Source organism: Salvelinus namaycush, chromosome 23 (genome assembly GCF_016432855.1).
Source record: "Salvelinus namaycush isolate Seneca chromosome 23, SaNama_1.0, whole genome shotgun sequence".
NCBI lineage: Eukaryota > Metazoa > Chordata > Actinopteri > Salmoniformes > Salmonidae > Salvelinus > Salvelinus namaycush.
Window position 1 is genome coordinate 24,658,363 of NC_052329.1, and position 19,301 is coordinate 24,677,663.

A 19,301-nucleotide genomic window follows, 5' to 3' on the forward strand; every position below is an offset into this window, starting at 1 on the left:
TGTGAGGAAAAGTGAAGACAATATGGACAGTAGAGATGCGATCTGAAAAGCCACTCGTAGATAGAAAGCAGCCCCAAAGCTCTCTGCCTCTCGGTCCCTCTCCCTCCCTCCGTCTCTCTCTATCCATCCTTCACGCTCTGTCCCTCTCCCTCCACCGCCCTCTCCTCTCTCTGTGCATATTTCACATCCCTGTGTATGTCCCAATTACTGGCTGGCAGACCCTGCCCTCCAGTCAGGGAGAATTGAGACTGTCTCCCTCCCTCATCATGCTGTGTGACCCCCACTCTGCACCTCCCATTCCCTCTCCAGCTCTGGTTCCTCCTGGTTTCCAACTTTCCACTCCTCCCCATCAGAGCTGAGATTCTGTCTGTAGCGCATGCATTAATAATTTCAGTGATCCCTTTTTCTTCCTCTGTAGCCGATGAACATCACAAGCAACCACAGGCATTTGTCTAAACCCTGCACCAATAGTTATATGGGAAGCTAGTGTCTATGGGTAACATCTGTAACAAACTATAGCACCACGACCAGGTCACTAATCATCATGGTTGTTAGCAATGATGTCCGTTAATGTAGTTAAATAAAGGTTCAATTCAATTTAAAAAAAAATAATAACGTCATCCTGTCTAAATACAAAAAATCTGGAAACCCCATTTCCTCCGAAAGAGGAAGGGAGAAAAACATATTATTTTATGGTGTGATAAGAGGAAAATCAAACTGTCTTTGATGCCTCTCTCCTTCCAACTCTCTGCCCCTCCTACTGTGAGTTCAGCTAGCAGGTGACATAGGGAGGACACACACACAGGTGAGAAAGCTACAGTAATGAGAGAACATGCTGGGGAGTTGGCAACACTCAATAAAAGAAATGAATTCTGCCACACACATGGGTTTTACTGGTGTGACACCAAATCAATAGTGGCACAAAATGACACTAAGTCATAGTCAACAGCAGTGGCTCCCAACTTCGGTCCTCTAAGTACCCCCAACAGCACATTTTTGTTGTAGCCCGGGACAAACATACCTGAGATTCAACTCATTGAGTGCCTGATGATTAGTTGACAAGTTGAATACGCCGTGCTTATCCGGGGCTACAATAAAAATGTGAACTGTTGGGGATATTCGAGGACCTGAGTTAGGAACAACTGGGCTACAGCATATGTACTGGGGCGTATTCATTACGCCGATTCTGTTGCAAAACGTTTCTTAAATGGAAACAACCCTTTAGCTCAGTGGAAGCAACCGGAACGAAACGGGGAGGGTCCTAACTACCATAATTTGTCCAATACAACTTATAGTTTTGCTCTGTTTGCTTACGTTTGGTTCTTAAACGGTAAACGATTTCCGTAGCTAATGAATAAGCCCTGTACTCACATAGCTCTGCCACCCAGGTTGGTGTGGACATGCTGTTCGAAGTCTGGATACTTGGAGGCCAAGTAGGCAAAGTCCGGGGGCTTGTCTTTGTAGTGGTTCCGCTGGTGCATTGACCTGTTTAGTGACATTCTCACTTCACCGTGGAGGAAGAACACATAACACACAATTGTACATTTTTAACTAAAATGGTTGGAACGCTAACAAGTTAGCTAACTGACATAAATGCGTGTAAAATACTACATACAAAAGGTAAAACTATGGGGATAGTATCTAGCGTGTTAGCTAACTAAACGCATTAATCAGTAAACTGCAAGTTAGCCACCTAGCTAAAGCACATTTCAACTCCATGCCAACAAGATGGCTATACAAGACCTCTAAATGAGATCCCTAGCGTTAGCTAGCCTCTTGTTATAATGGTAGTGACTTGAATACCTGAAATATTCGCTCGGGAATATATTCGTATGTAAAGTTGTCTTGCACACACGATCTGAGAACTCACGTTGGACTTTTTTTTTTGCATAAACGATACAGCGTTTCTTCTGGGATGGTGGATGAAATCACAATTCTGCGACGAGACATTGGTGAACGTCGATATTCAGCGCATTCTTGAAACAGTCAACATTTTGAAGGGTCAGAGCTATCCGGGATCTTTGGTTAGTCCCTACCCTAAACCTTAACCATAACTTCTTACCTAACCATTTCACATTCCTACTTCAATGGAGGTATGGATCCCGCCAGCATGGATATTTTGAAGCATGACAGGTTGAGGCTACATATCATCAGTAGTATTCTGGCAACAATTTATAGTTGATGTTGAGTGTGTGGTTGATTGATCTATTATCCACATACAAATGATTCTTCATTCAGAAGCAGATGGCAAAATGATGGCAATTGTACACCCCACCTACCCAGTCAAACATTTGCAAAGAGGCTACAGTAAAACAGATTTTGACACTTGCACAAATGTATCCAAGTGAATTAAAATATTGCTTAAGCAAGTGTATATTTGAGTCATAACCTAAACTGCTCAGCATGATTAATCTGTTCCCAGAGCTGCATTTTACACTTCATCTATATTTTTCAAGATCATGAGACATTTGTATTGTAGTCAGACAATTAGACATAGCAGGAAGGTGCCAGCCAGGTGGAACCATGCACTTACCTGGTAGAATGCAAAGAAATAACTAAAGACACCAACATGGTCTTAGAAATTTAAGATTTAGATTTTTGGGTCTGTTAATGTAAATTGTCAATCACATTCAGTTTCAAGTATGGTTTCCATCATCTCTTGGCATACATCACAGCTGTGAACATTAAAAATTAATCCCTACCATTATATTAATACTTCACACACACAGTATACTGGCAATATGTAATTATGATCATTTAATGATCTATCATTTTCTACCCAAGAGAAAATACATGCCATTCGCTGAAGAAAATCATGAAATGTTAATACTTGCATTCCCCGAAACCTTTAGCTCAAAATCAGAAAATCCCTAAATGAACTGATCTTTTGTAGACATGTAATATATCAAGCAGTGCATGTTCTTTGTTGAGAACCCCCCCTCTAACCCAATAAAAGGACAACGTTTACATATTTTTCTTTAATTATGTTGCAAACAATAATGACATCCAGATATTTTGTTAGCAATTTTGCTGTGTGAAGAGTGAGAAAGACGTTGAAAGCAAAACTATAAATCCTGTTCAAGCTGTGAAGAAGTCTGAAGCCCTCAATCTATTCACAAGGCAGATTATAGCAGACAGATGGACTTGAGACTGGGGGGGGAAGGACCAACAGACAGTGCAAGCTTGTCTGCCAGTCCCTCTGATCCACCTAGCCAGTGCAGCATAGGGATTGCTTGGGAGCTGCAAATGGCAAAAAGTGATTTATTTTCACAGGGCACAGGGAAGGTACAATAGCAATTATGGAAAGCGTTCATTCAATGACAACTATATTACAAGGGGAGACACACATTCTCCCTCTGGACAATTTGTTTATAGACCTTGTCTAACCCAAGAAAAGGAAAGCTGAGTTTTTCAATAACAATAAGAGTCAAGTCAAAAATCCATTTAGGTTCACTTCAGGCCTGGTTTTGAATTTACACACAAGGAACCTGATATCGTAATCCTGAATTAAGCTAATCTAAAGAGAGAATCGTCTTAAATCAGGAAGCTAACAGCCTAGGATTGAGAACAGAACAGATCAGGACATCTGAATGCTGAAGCTAAACCATGTCATCTTACTGTAGTTACATTTTTTGGGTTTCAGCTAAAACACGTTTTATGGTGCATCAGCACCACCATTTCCAATTGTCCTATCGATGGTTGGTGTAACGGAATGAACATACGCCAACTCTCCAATCAAAGTCTCTCCCTCCCTCTGACAGAAAGGAGCTTGGAGAAAGACCTGTCTAGTCTGATTAAATACATGGGGGTCTCTAGTCTAGAGGAGGCATAAGTGGTATTCTCTCAAGGAGGCTTCTTTTCTCTCAGAACATCTTTAGTCTGCCACAATCCCATCGCATATAGAGGAATGAAGGAGCCAGTTCATACATTTACAGATGTCCTCCTTTCAGCAGCAACAAACAACCACATTAAGTACAGCACGGTCTGTCTGCAGCCATCAAGCCAGCCTGAGCCAACCTGTCTGGTGTCTTTGAAAAGTCAATATGCAAAATACACAGTATACATACATAGATACACAGGGACAATACACCCGCTTACTGGCAAGCGACAGTAGGGGTACCACCCCTTCTCGTAAGAGATGCAGTTCTCTTATCCTACTTCTCGCTCTTTTTACAGTATATAAATTTGTCAAGTGGACCGACTAGCCTTTGACAGCTTAGCTGAGTGGCCTGTGGCTGATTGAGTCTGCGTCTTAAGTGCACTAATTTTAGGGAATAGGGTGCCATTTCAGACTCGGCCTGAGTGTTCAGTGGCTTACATCATAGCACTTGAACCAGAAAGGCTCACAAGACCAGATGGCTCAGCCTCTGGTACAACAGGGGTACATGCAGCAGTGGTATTGTCGACAGGTCAAAGGGTTCATCACACTAGCCACTATGAGGGTTCAGAGGTCAACAGCAGCAGATAGCTACATCCAATCAAATACATACAGGAAGAGGAACAGGAAGTTATTCAGCAAAGAAGCTTAAAATAATAAAATCAGTTAAGCAAGTGGAGTTCTTTATTATTACAGATTTGCATCATAATGCAAAAAGGCTGATTAAAAAATGATATCTTGTTTATGCATTTTATTGAGTCTTAAAATTTCTCTTCGATCGCCAGTCGGACAAAGAACTAACGAAAAGCAGGGATGTGCAAGATAATAGGATTTTTCCTCGCCTGCTGCAGAGTAAGAAGCAATATATTATTTTTTGTTGTTGGGGGGAATGGTTGGTCTCCATTATCATGGAGGGATTTGGTTAGATTAGAATTAGTTCCAATTGTCATTTTTCATTATTTCTTCAGCCTTCTAGCTCATTAAGATGAACAGAATAGGATACAGATGTGCTTGCCACCCAGGAGACTACTGCAATGCGTTAGAGTCGGTCCTGTGGAGTTTTGACTTAAGAGCTCTTCACTAGGAAAGGCATCTAAGCACTCTCCTGTGCACAAACAGATCCTAGTAGGCCTAGCCCAAAGTCTGTCTGTGGCAAGGGAGCTGCTGTATGTAGTCTTAGGGGTGAAGATCCCTTTACAAGAACTACCACCATCAGACCTCTACTGTACAGAGAACACAAATCATTCATTAGCATGTCTACTGCTAGCATTTTATTTCATCATCAACTGAATGAATGAACCCCCCCAAAAGTTAACCAGTCAGTTCAGTGGAAACACAGATTTGGACACTTACCTACAGCTCAGTAAAAAGCTTTAGTTTACATATCTTTCTCCCCCACAGAAACAGCTTTATTACCTCTAAATTCTTTGTAGTTTTCCAGGGAGATATTTTGCACATCAAAACCTGAGGGGCAACTTTGACTCCTTGTCATGCTATGACGACGTCTCTCTGACTGTGTCCGACTCATTTAAAACTTGCATATTTCATCCAAAGCTAAGGCTTAAGCTTACCCTCCCTAATTTACACAGCCCATAGAAGCAAGCAGCACAAGACAATGGCCAACTGAGCATCAAATCTCTTACATGATTCCTGTAGTATAAGGGACAATAAAACCCAGCTGACACCTGATTCGTCATATGGTTAGAAAAAGAGAGAAGGTTCGGTTGAGTCCAATGGAAATCACTCAGGTTAGACTTGAGACAACAGTGAGACATCTTACAGAGGGAGGGAGACACCTAAAGGTCTTTCTTTTCAAGTGCTTGAGATTAAAAAGAGATGATATCCCTGAAGTCAGCTGCTAAAGGGCCAAGTGCTAAAGAAAGGCTGAGGCGGTCGCCTGATCAGTTGCGGCCAACCATAAGGTCCCGTACAAGTCCGAACAGACAAGGGGCAGCGTTTCAGGGAGGAGTAACCTCACGCTATCGGCTCACATAGCCTAAATGCTAACCTGAAAGTCATCAGTCCACTGAGTTTTTAGCCAAAATGCTAACCCACTGAAATAAGGGCGCCAACTACGCAGCCTAGCCAGGTTAATTCATTCAGATGCCAATATAGAAAGGTTCTGATTCAATAAACATAATTCAGTCATTGGATAGGATAATTCTAAGCCTATCAGGAGTGGTTTTGCTACTCAGTTTAGGACGCGTCGTCATGACAAGAGTACAAAGCTGTTTTGTTTTCTCAACCCCCAGATGACCGAAGATAAACAGTTTGAAACATTCGTATATGCAGCCATTAGTATATTATCTAGTTCCACATGACGAAGAAAAATGGTATGCACACTTCAGAAGTGATGTTACAAAGCTACAGATTATTCCAATAACAAAACCCCCACAGACAGACAATCTCATATCCTCCGACATCAAGGGATTATACTTTTCCTTTTGTTTTTTCCCCTCAAAAAGGTCACTGACAGACTACAACAGTGAAAAGGAGAGAAAATAACTAAAATAAAATTAAAACAGAAAAAAAAGTGACAAATTATAAATCTGACACGAAAAGAAACGACAGTCGTTTTTTAAATTATCAGTGTTAGCGCCCTACGTTTTACACCCAGTCAAAGAATGTGTCCCAAAAGGCACCATATTCCCTGTATAGTGCACTACCTTGGATCAGGGCACATAGGTATTGCACCATATAGGGAATAGGGTGGCATTTGTGACACACACAAAGAAACATCTGCCTTCAATAAGTAGGTAGGTAAGGCTGCATGTGACAACAGACTTAGCCAGCCCCGCCCATGTTAAACCTATGGTACTTCTAGACAACCTTATGTAAATTTACAGTATACAATTTTGGATTCATCATCACCATGCAAGAACACTTTTTTTGCTGTGTAACATTTAATAGCTCAATCTACATCCAGAATAATGTACATAAAAGGACCATAGTTATTGGACCAGAGCGCGTGATGACAGGATAAGGTATTAACCATGGTGTGTGAGTGTAACCAGAAGTGATGAAAGAGATAGTGAGGTGGAGTGTAGGGGGGGTGGAATGAGGCCTATAGGAGGTGGGGTGGGAGGAGGGGGGGTGGTAATTGGGATGGTGGTGGTCCGATCTTCTTAGGCCTGATCGGATCAGCGACACTCCCACACTTTTACTGTTTGATCTACGCTCCCGGTGACAACATACGGCGCATTCTTGTGGAAATCTGAGGAGGAGGAGGAGAAAGGGTATCAGTACAAAGGAAGAGTAGATAATTTGTCTATTTCACTTGCTTTGGCCATGTGAACATGTTTCCCATGCCAATAAAGCCCTTTGAATTTAATTTAAATTAATTGAGAGAGAGAATCGGGTTCTATCCAGAGGAGATGGCAGATTAATTAGTCAAGTTCCACATTAAAGGCAATTAAAGGCCATTTATCAAGCATATTCCATTTAGCAGTATGACCTGAAAATATCATTATTTTATTATCAATAGTTGAATTGGGGCATTTCATCAACTAGACAAAGCTCTTTACCTCTTGGTACATGCGTCACACAGAAAAGCACAGCACATCAACCTCAACAAAAGGTGCTTTGGTCTTCTCCCCCCAAAATATCCAAACAATAGCTTACAGCAGTGCTCTGTGTGTGTGTGGCTAGATTTCAGAAGCTGGGGCTTCAAACAGCACTAGCCTGACAGGAAAGCTGGCTGGATAGCTGGAGTCTCCTTCTCCGGAGAGTTCCCTAGCCTTGATCCGCTTAGAAGAATCAGATTTGAGGAAAATTGGGAAAATCCTGGAGCATTTGTCTACCTCTTAGAACCCAGCTGCCAGCTAGCAGCCCCCAGGATATTGAGCCAGGCAAGACCAGTTTATCATAACTCTACAACCCGCACCCCTCTTCTATCCATCTATCCCTAACCCCATTCAACCAACGTCCAAAACAGCTTTGTCTAACCCCTGCCTGATCCTCTCTCTCTGGGGACTATAGCATGATGCACCGGAGGGGGTTAGTGCAGAGCCTCCAAGCTCACACCTCAATAAACCACCAAACAAAGAACTATTGAGTTCACTAAGGACATGGAGATACAGGCACGTACTCCCTGAACTTAGCCACTGAGATGAAAACAAATGTTTGTTTTACGTTGCAAAATGTTTTGTAGTACTGAGCGATTAGTGCTTTTTGAGGTTGGTTCGGTTTGATTATAAAAAATAAAGTTTCAATAATATTTTTAAGAATTAAATGTACTATGCATTATGTGGGTTGAATGCTGTAACAGAATAAAAAATTAAATAAAAGTAACATGATGGTAGTGACTGCCTATTACTGCTCATCACTTATTAACCATCATTTAAATATTTCAGTTGTGTATATTACATTTGTTTTATTTGATGACTATTTAATTCCTAGTTATCATCTCATCGCTACAGAGCTGCTGCCTATGGAGTCTGACAAAATAACTATTTTGTAGTTCTTCAAAGAAAATAAGGCATAATTTGACTACTGAACACCAAATATCAATCACTTATTTAAAGCATTTTCAGACACCTCGTGAAGCAACACCTGCTCTCTAAATCATCTCACGAATGCGAATTCTTCCCTCTTAACGTAGCAGGAATAAAAGAAAGACTGGACAAGTAGATGTGCAATGGATTATGGTCATGGTAGTTTATTACACCGCTTTATGCGTTAAACTATGTAGAATATTGGCCTGTTGGAAACTACAACTCTGATTTATCTCTAGAGAAGCTGTGCAATGTGCGCATTAAGCTCACAGAAAAAAAATAACTAAATGGAATTCAAATCATTGAACAGAACTTGGGTCAAATAGTTGTTTTAAAAAAACAAAAATAATAGTAATTTCAGTTCATAGCTCAGCGCAAACATTTTGCTACTGTGTGGCTACTAAACAAGACCCAGCAGTAACTGACGCTGACTGTGACTGTAGGAGAAGAGAAGATTGAGAGCAGCTTACCCAGAGAGGTAACAAAGTGTTCATGGGCACTCAGAGTCTTCATGCAGCGCTTGTTCTTGTAGTCCCAGATCCTTAAGGTCTTGTCGTCAGCACAGCTCAATATGAACTTGCCTCCGGGGTGGACAAGCATCCCGCGCACCCAGTTATCATGGCCAACCTGGGACAATAGTGTTTGGTTAGAATTGTTAATACAAAATCTAGTGCCAGTTTCCCAGACTACTCCTTGACTAAAACAAACTATGCTTAGTTCGGGAAACCAGTTAACCGGAGACAGTGTGTTCGGTTAAGACTAGGGTTCAAGAAGGTCAATCACATTACAATTCAAGTCATGTTATGTGAAGAATGGAGTCGGCATCACTAATGGGGACATTTTTCAATTAACTGCATGAATCGGAATGACCATCTATCGTATGTCTATGATTAATGGTCCACTCACCAGTGTCATAAGGCACATCCCAATGCTGACGTCCCACATCTTGATGGTCTTGTCTCTGGAGCCAGACAGCAGGAAGGGGCCCGGCTTACCACTCTTCTTAGACTGGAAGGACACAGGGAGAGACAGAATACGATGAGCTCCAATTGCCGCCGTAAATTGCCAATACAGAACTTTTAGCAGTGTTCACTTGGGGGATATCAACCATTGATCATTTTGTTATAAGGGCTATATGCTGCCAGCAGCCCTCTGAAATAAATGCATTTTTATACCACAGCCTTTGATAAATAAATAGCACCTTAGCATCAGGGGAAATGGACTACAAACTGAATAGTTATCAGAGGATGCGTCTCCAGAGCAGGACACAGACTCTGCTTAGATACACAGTGCCTTCGGAAAGTATTCAGACCCATTGACATTCCACATTTCCACACAGCCTTATTCTAAAATGGATTAAATAAATACAAATTCTCAGCAATCTACACACAATACCCAATAACAATGAAGTAAAAACAGCCTTTTAGAAATGTTGGCAAATATATTAAAATAATAACTACCTTATCTACATAAGTATTCAGACTAGAGATCGACCGGTTATGATTTTTCAACGACGATACCGATTATTGGAGGGCCAAAAAAAGCCAATACCAATGAAAAGGTCTATTTATTTTTTTTTAAATTTGTAATAATGACAATTACAACAATACTGAATGAACACTTATTTTAACATCAATAAAATCTATTTAGCATCAAATAAATAATGAAACATGTTCAATTTGGTTTAAATAATGCAAAAACAAAGTGTTGGAGAAGAAAATAAAGTGCAATATGTGCCATGTAAAAAAGCTAACGTTTAAGTTCCTTGCTCAGAACATGAGAACATATGAAAGCTGGTGGTTCCTTTTAACATGAGTCTTCAATATTCCCAGGTAAGAAGTTTAAGGTTGTAGTTATTATAGGAATATTTCTCTCTATACGATTTGTATTTCATATATCTTTGACTATTGGATGTTCTTATAGGCACTTTAGTATTGCCAGTGTAACAGTATAGCTTCCGTCCCTCTCCTTGCCCCTACCTGGGCTCGAACCAGGAACACGTCGACAACAGCCACCCTCGAAGCAGCGTTACCATCGCTCCACAAAAGCCGCGGCCCTTGCAGAACAAGGGGAACAACCACTCCAAGTCTCAGAGCGAGTGACGTTTGAAACGCTAACAAGCTAGCCATTTCACATCGGTTACACCAGCCTAATCTTGGGAGTTGATAGGCTAAAAGCACAGCGACGAGCTGCTGGCAAAACGCACGAAAGTGCTGTTTGAATGAATGCTTACGAGCCTGCTGGTGCCTACCATCGCTCAGTCAAACTGCTCTATCAAATCATAGACTTAATTATAACACACAGAAATACGAGCCTTAGGTCATTAATATGGTCGAATCCGGAAACTATCATCTTGAAAACAAGACATTTATTCTTTCAGTGAAATAGGGAACCGTTCCTTATTTTATCTAACGGGTGGCATCCATATGTCTAAATATTCCTGTTACATTGCACAACCTTCAATGTTATGTCATAACTACGTAAAATTCTGGCAAATTAGGCGGCCCAAACTGTTGCATATACACTGACTCTGCGTGCAATGAACGCAAGAGAAGTGACACAATTTCACCTGGTTAATATTGCCTGCTAACCTGGATATCTTTTAGCAAAATATGCAGGTTTAAAAATATATACTTCTGTGTATTGATTTTAAGAAAGGCATTGATGTTTATGGTTAGGTACAGTCGTGCAACGATTGTGTTTTTTTCGCAAATGCGCTTTTGTTAAATCATCCCCCGTTTGGCGAAGTTGGCTGTCTTTGTTAGGAAGAAATAGTTTAACACAGTTCGCAACGAGCCAGGTTAGCAGGCAATATTAAAAACTTCTTGTCAATAGGGGGGCGCTGTTTTCACTTTGGAAAAAATTGTGCCCAAATTAAACTGCCTCGTACTCTATTCTAGATCGTACAATATGCATATTATTATTACTATTGGATAGAAAACACTCAAGTTTCTAAAACGGTTTGAATTATATCTGTGAGTAAAACAGAACTCATTTTGCAGCAAACTTCCATACAGGAAGTGAAAAATCTGAAAACGATGCTCTGTTCCAGGGCCTGCCTATTCAATTGCCTAATATTTATCGATATGCATGCACTTCATACTTCTTCCACTAGATGTCAACAGGCAGTGGAAGGTGGAATGGGGTGTTTAGCTTGATCTGAGGTCGAACAAGAGCCTTTGGAGTGGGAGGTCAGGAATTTCCTTTGTCTACCAAGGCGCGAGGCGGAGCTCGACATTGGCATCTGAAAAGCGTTCGGTATACACGGCTAATATCTCCGGCTCTGTTTTTATTTGATACATATTAGAAAAACATCATAAAGTAGGTTTTTTCAACCGAGTTTCATCAGTTTATTCAACGTTTATTCTGACTTTTGGAGTTTTCCGTTCTTTGCGTCGAGAGAAACTGGGAACGTCATCAACATTGGCTAGCATTGTGGCACGAATTCGACAGGAGAAAAGGACATTCTAAAACCAAACAACGATTTATCCTCCACCTAGGACTCCTTGTACAAGATTCTGATAGAAGCTCAACAAAAGTAAGAACAATTTATGATGTTATTTCGTATTTCTGTGGAAAATGTTATTCCTATTCTCTGCCGTTTTGGCGGGCGCTGTCTTGCAATAACGCAAGCTGTTTGTTATGGGAAAGTTATTTTTTTTAAATCTAACACGGCGGTTGCATTAAGAACCAGTGTATCTTTCATTTGCCATACAACAAGTATTTTTATGTAAAGCTTATGATGAGTTCTTTGGTCAGATTAGGTGAGTGTCCAAACTAGCTCCGGACATTCTGGTGAATCGATGCTACATATTCACAATGTATAACCACGGTTTGCAGCTCTAAATATGCACATTTTCGAACAAAACACAAGTGTATTATATAACCTGATGTTATAAGACTGTCATCTGATGAAGTTGGTCAAGGTTAGTGATTAATTTTATATCTTTTGCTGGTTTTTGCGAATGCTATCTATGCGGTGAATAAATGCGGTTGTGTTTTTGGCTATTGTGGTAAGCTAATATAATGCTATATTGTGTTTTAGCTGTAAAACACTTTAAAAAATCGGAAATATTGGCTGGATTCACAAGATGTTTCTTTCATTTGCTGTACACCATGTATTTTTCATAAATGTTTTATGATGAGTATTTAGGTATTTCACGTTGCTCTCTGTAATTATTCTGGCTGCTTTGGTGATATTTTTGATGGTAGCTGCAATGTAAAACTATGATTTATACCTCAAATATGCACATTTTCGAACAAAACATAAATGTATTGTATAACATGTTATAAGACTGTCATCTGATGAAGTTGTTTCTTGGTTAGTGACTAATTATATCTCTATTTGGTCGGTTTTGTGATAGCTACCTATGCGGTACAAACATGGTGAAAATATGCGGTTGAGTCTTTGGCTATTGTGGTTAGCTAATAGAAATACATAGTGTTTTCGCTGTAAAACATTTTAAAAATCGGAAATGATGGCTGGATTCACAAGATGTTTATCTTTCATTTGCTGTATTGGACTTGTGATTTCATGATATTTATATGCTATTATTTACTTGTGGCGCTATGCTAGGCTATGCTAGTCAGCTTTTACTGATGAGGATGCTCCCGGATCCGGGATGGGTGTTAAGTAAAGGTTAACTAAATATGCAGGTTTAAAAATATATACTTGTGTATTGATTTTAAGAAAGGCATTGATGTTTATGGTTAGTTACACGTTGGAGCAAGACAGTCCTTTTTCGCGAATACGCACCGCATCGATTATATGCAACGCAGGACACGCTAGATAAACTAGTAATATCATCAACCATGTGTAGTTAACTAGTGATTATGATTGATTGATTGTTTTTTATAAGATAAGTTTAATGCTAGCTAGCAACTTACCTTGGCTTCTTGCTGCATTCGCGTAACAGGCAGTCTCCTCGTGGAGTGCAATGTAATCAGGTGGTTAGAGCGTTGGACTAGTTAACCGTAAGGTTGCAAGATTGAATCCCCGAGTTGACAAGGTAAAAATCTGTCGTTCTGCCCCTGAACAAGGCAGTTAACCCACCGTTCCTAGGCCGTCATTGAAAATAAGAATGTGTTCTTAACTGACATGCCTAGTTAAATAAAGGATAAATAAAAGGTGTAAAAAATGATTTTTTTAAAGTAAAAATTATCGGCCAAATCGGTGTCCAAAAATACCGATTTCCGATTGTTACGAAAACTTGAAATCGGCCCTAATTAAATCGGCTATTCCGATTAATCGGTCGACCTCTAATTCAGACCCTTCGCTACGACTCGAAATTGAGCATAAGTTCAACCTGTTTTCATTGATCATCCTTGGGAGTCCACCTGTGGTCAATTCAATTGATTGGACATGATTTGGGAAGGCACACACCTGTCTATATAAAATCCCACAGTTGAAAGTGCCTGTCAGAGCAAAAACCAAGCCATGAGGTCGAAGGAAATGTCCGTAGAGATCCAAGACAGGATTGTGTCGAGGCACAGATCTGAGGAAGGGTACCAAAACATTTCTGCAGCATTGGAAGGTCCCCAAGAACACAGTGGACCCCATCATTCTTAAATGGAAGAAGTTTAGAACCACCAAGACTCTTCCTAGAGCTGGCCGCCCAGCCAAACTGAGCAATCAGGAGAGAAGGCCCTTGGTCAGGGAGGTGACCAAGAAACCGATGGTCACTCTGACAGAGCTCTAGAGTTCCCCTGTGGAGATGGTTGTCCTTCTGGAAGGTTGTCCCATCTCTGCAGCACTCCACCGATCAGGCCTTTATGCTAGAGTGGCAAGATGGAAGCGAAGGTTCACTTTCCGACAGGACAATGACACTATGCACACAGCCAAGACAACACAGGAGTGGCTTCAGGAAAAGTGAGCCCGGACTGGAACGCCATCAAACATCTCTGGAAAGACCTGAAAATAGCTGTGCAGCAACACTCCCCATCCAACCTGACAGAGCTTGAGGATCTGCAGAGACGAATGGGAGAAACTCTCCAAATACAGGTGTGCCAAGCTTGTAGCATCATACCCAAGAATAATCAAGGCTGTAATCGCTGCCAAAGGTGCTTCAACAAAGTACTGAGTAAAGGGTCTGAATACTGATGTAAGTGTGATATTTGTTTTGTATTGTAAATTTTTAAAAATGTGTACATTTCTAAAAAACAGTTTTTGTTCTGTGATTATGGGGTAGTGTGTAGATAGTTTTTTCCCCAATTTAATTCATTTTAGAATAAGGCTGTAACCTAACAATATGTGGAAAAAGTCAAGGTGAATACTTTCCGAAGGCACTGTAAGAGTGTTTCTGAACACAGAGTAGAGCAAACTTGCACTGGAGGGACCTTACAGCTGAGGGCAATATGTGATAGACCAAATTTGCACTTAGATTCAATTGTTCCATTTCCACATGCTCTGTGGTGCAGTATAAATCATATTTTTCCATATATACTAAAACTACCATCCATCTCTTATTTTTAAATCAAATATCTTCGGCAGCTAAGCATGCACGAGGAGGACATACAGTTGAAGTAATACACCTTAGCCAAATGCATTTAAACTCAGTTTCACAATTCCTGACATTTAATCATAGTAAAAATTCCGTCTTAGGTCAGTTATGATCACCTCTTTATTTTAAGAATGTGAAATGTCAGAAAAATAGTAGAGAGTATGATTTCAGCTTTTATTTCTTTCATCACATTCCCAGTGGGTCAGAAGTTTACATACACTCAATTAGTATTTGGTAGCAGTGCCTTTAAATTGTTGAACTTGGGTCAAACACTTCAGGTAGGCTTCCACAAGCTTCCCACAATAAGTTGGGGGAATTTTGGCCCATTCCTCCTGACAGAGCTGATGTAACCGAGTCAGGTTTGTAGGCCTCCTTGCTCGCACACGCTTTTTTAGTTCTGCCCGCAAATGTTCTATAGGATTGAGGTCAGGGCTTTGTGATGGCCACTCCAATACCTTGACTTTGTTGTCCTTAAGCCATTTTGCTACACTTTCGGAAGTAGTGGAACTTAATTGAATTAAAACATAAGTTAGTTGAAATAAAATAATGGTGTCATTGTCCATTTGGAAGACCCAATTGGACCAAAGCTTCAACTTCCTGACTGATGTCTTGAGATGTTGCTTCAATATATCCACATCATTTTCCTTCATCGTGATGCCATATATTTTGAGAAGTGCACCAGTCACTCCTGCAGCAAAGCACCCCACAACATGATGCTGCCACCCCCGTAATTCACGGTTGGGATGGTGTTCTTCGGCTTGCAAGTCTCCCCCTTTTTCCTCCAAACATAACAATGGTCATTATGGCTAAACAGTTCTATTTTTGTTTCATCAGACCAGAGGACATTTCTCCAAAAATGGAATTGTGATACAGTGAATTATAAGTGAAATAATCTGTCTGTAAACAATTGTTGGAAAAATTACTTGTCATGCACAACGTAGATGTCCTAACCGACTTGATAAAACATTAGTTTGTAAACAAGAAATTTGTGAAGTGTTGAATAACGAGTTAATGACTCCAACCTAAGTGTATATGTAAACTTCCGACTTCAACTGTAACCATTTATTTTGTCTTCAGAACCAACTAATTATTTATTGGGCACTAGGCAAACAAAGCATGGCCAAATGTGTGGGTGGGGTATTATACACACAGAGATATAAAAGTCATTACATGCCTCCGAGTTCTGCAACAGGGAGGGTGTTCAACAGTGCAGGCTCATCTCAGCACTCCCAGTTCATAGAACATAAAGTGTGACAGTATAATTGATGTCAGGACAATCCTTCTACCTGAACCAGCTCTGCTATTAAGCGCCAAGTTCTTTAAGTCTTCAAAAAAAGTGATCAAAGGCGAGGGTAATGGGGTATGTATGTTTACGTGTGTTTGTGTGTGTGTGTGTACACGAGTGCGAGTCTACTCTTCTGGCTTGAGCCTTAGCCAAGTTCAACAATACCATCACTGTATCGACTTAGCACATCAACCATTCAAATGGGTAAACACAGAAACAGAGAGCTGAAGAGGAAAAACTGTCCGAGGCTCCTTCCGTGAGTTCTGAAGATGGGACATTGTGTACCATTGTGCTCAGGCATCGAGGCAGACAGGAAGGCAAGGTTCTTGACAGGGCCACTAGCTGCCTGCTAGGGTAAATGTTTTAAAATCGGATGTAGCTGAAATTGGACACGCATGATCACAAGACTGGGGAGAGCGGGACATTCACGGGGGCACCATTCAGGGTGATGGCCTGACCCTGGGCCATGACAGGGTTCCTCCTGTACTTTTCATTTCATGATCTGATTCAAACATGTCTGGCTCTGTCAGATGCCAAACTTAGGTTAGGCGACAGACCAAATAACCCATATATATATATATATATATATATATGAAGTCAGAGGGAGAGTGGTGAGCAAAGTAAATTGTCTGACATGTAAGGTACACACACACACAGTAGGATGTGTGCATATTATTAACTTGGGTGTTTACCTGGGAATATCTAGGTCTACTTTCCCTTGAGCAATCAGATACTTGTATGTACCTAGCCGTACCATTTAAATGGGTGTGTGCACATACATTTTACTTAAGGCACGTATGTACATACAGGTTTTGGCACAGATCCAAGGACAGGGCATAAGGGTAAGGTGCTTTTGAAGAGTCAGCAGTGGGTTTTTTGAGGATGAAGGGGTTGCATGATCTGCTTTTGGGGACCAAGGAGGAGACAAAGCCTGTAGTGAATTGTGTGTGTCTATCAGTATCTCCGTGTCGAGCACCTTCTCACCTCTGAGCCGGTGGCTTCCAAGATGGTGGGATGAGCGCTCTCAGGGGCCCAGGAGATGCACTCCACCACGTGTTCGTGCTCCCGCAGCTCGGCCTTGCACTCTTTGGACGCCACCACCCACACGCGCACAGTCTGGTCATTGGAGCAGCTGGCGATCAGGGTGCCGTCTTGGTTGGGCCGGACCATCCTCACCCACTCCCTGTGGCCCGTGAACGTCTTCACACAGTAGCTGACGGATGGGAAGAGGGGAGAAGGGTTAAAGATGGTTGCTTGCTTTGTAGAAGCATAGGGAATTTTTCAAAGAACATTTAGGCTCATGGTGAGCACTGACTGCTATTATGCAGTGTACTTACCCAGTGGCCACCTCCCACATTTTAATGGTTTTGTCCCTTGAGGCAGATACTATATGATCTCCATTGGGCATGATGGCTACGGACGAAACATTGTGATCGTGTCCTGGAAAACAAAAGACAATACAATAAGACCTTTACTGGGTGGCAGGTAGCTGAGCCAGTAACCAAAAGGTTGCTGGTTCGAATCTCCAAGCAGAAAAGGTAGAACAATTCTGCCCTTGAGCAAGGCAGTGAACCCCCAACAACAAATGCTCACCCATGCACCTATGACGTCGATTTAAGGCAGCCCCCGCACCTCTGATTAAATATGGAAGACAAATTTTGGTTTAACGCATTCAGTTGTGCCACTGACTAGGTGTCCTCTTTCCCTTGGTGACTGAAATATCTATTGGTGAAATTGTTAAGTACTGTACTTCAGGCAGTACGAAGTTGGGCTAAATGCATTAGCAAGCAATTCCTGCCAAAACCTTCCCATTTCTGAATGCCACCCACTTTGACAAGAAGTCCTCAACCAACCCCTTGATAAAGTCCCCGGAACTAAACGTGCCATAAAATAGGTTTTGTCCAAATGAGCCAATTAACATGTGTAGTGAGACAGCCAATTACACCCAGGGTGTCTTTGTTCCTGGAGAAGAGGCAGCTAATTACCTAGTTACCAGGGCAGCCATTTTTTATCTGCTAAAAAGATACAGAAACGATAAGTAGGCTCTAAAAGGCTAGCTTAAATATATCGGAAGTGTGCGTGTGTGTGTTGGGGAGCACAGTAGCCCCACAGTTCGCTACTGGCTGTTATAATAATGGGTGGTGAAAGCCTCACAAAAGGGCTGCTATCTGGTGCTGAGTGAAGAGGATAATTAAACTGACTGTCCAAAATCTCTCCTAATCTTCACTACCAAATCAGCCCGCCTGGTGGGAGGGGGAGGGATGCAGGGAAGGAGGGGGAGAGGATGAGAGGAGAGGGAGAGGAAGATGGGGAGAGAAAAAGGTGTTGATGAGAAAGGGTGAGGAAAGAGGGGAAATTGGTTACGGAGAAGGGAAATTGGTTAAGGAGAAGGGAAGGAGAGAAGGAAAATTAGAGGAAGAAAGGAACTCAAGGAGAATGAAAGGATGAGAATATGAGGGGATGGGAGGATGACAGGAAAGATGGTGCAGTGGAACTGGCAGGCGCAGAGAGAGATGGAGACAAAGAGAAGAGGTCCCTGAGCTCTCGTTTCTTCACAGTGTGAACACAGCCTGTCTGTTTTGGGGCAACATGCCAGCTCTAACTGACGCGGTGTAAATTACACCCAAAACAGATTGGAGAGAGACTGCTAATATATCTCACATGCGCGCACACACACACACTGAAAACTTTTACAACTCAAACATGGACTAAAAAATGACAGTCCTAGTCAAGAGCTTATTTACTTTAAGCATTATATTCATTCATGTAGTATACTTCTCAGTCCGGGGAATTTGAGACTTTTTGGGGGAGATTTTAAGGGGCATATGATGTCAAACATTACGTTTTGATATGTTTTAGGAGCTCTCAACAGTTCCAATGGAATAGGAAAGCCACTCCAGTGGTGTCCTCCTGTTTCAGTGGGGCCTGAAGGCACACGTAAGATATGCCGCTTCAATTTATGCAGCAATTAGGATTTAAAAGAGGGGAGGGGGCAGTGACACTGCCTAAGGACTGGTACATTTAGAGTGCTGATATGAGAAATAGCACCTCGTCTTGAGGGTGTACGTGTGTGTGTGTGTGTGTGTGTGTGTGTGTGTGTGTGTGTGTGTGTGTGTGAGAATACAAAAAGACTTCTCATATTCTGC

General features: G+C 41.4%; 2 protein-coding genes across 2 annotated transcripts in view; both read right to left on the minus strand.

Annotated features, from left to right (window-relative positions):
- Positions 1-2,008, minus strand: part of LOC120018221 (RNA N6-adenosine-methyltransferase METTL16-like) — a 29,799-nt gene extending 27,791 nt beyond the window's left edge. The window contains exons 1-2 of the mRNA XM_038961297.1: positions 1,804-2,008; positions 1,372-1,504 (exon numbers count right to left, since the gene is read on the minus strand). Coding sequence (XP_038817225.1) covers positions 1,372-1,402 — 31 coding nt within the window. The 5' untranslated portion in view covers positions 1,403-1,504; positions 1,804-2,008. The remainder of the gene's footprint in view (positions 1-1,371; positions 1,505-1,803) is intronic.
- A 955-nt stretch (positions 2,009-2,963) lies between these two features.
- LOC120018224 (lissencephaly-1 homolog A-like) overlaps positions 2,964-19,301 on the minus strand; it is a 52,788-nt gene continuing 36,450 nt past the window's right edge. Inside the window, exons 7-11 of the mRNA XM_038961298.1 lie at positions 17,493-17,595; positions 17,140-17,368; positions 9,277-9,378; positions 8,841-8,997; positions 2,964-7,091 (exon numbers count right to left, since the gene is read on the minus strand). Of these exons, the coding sequence (XP_038817226.1) occupies positions 7,018-7,091; positions 8,841-8,997; positions 9,277-9,378; positions 17,140-17,368; positions 17,493-17,595 (665 nt within the window). The 3' untranslated portion in view covers positions 2,964-7,017. The remainder of the gene's footprint in view (positions 7,092-8,840; positions 8,998-9,276; positions 9,379-17,139; positions 17,369-17,492; positions 17,596-19,301) is intronic.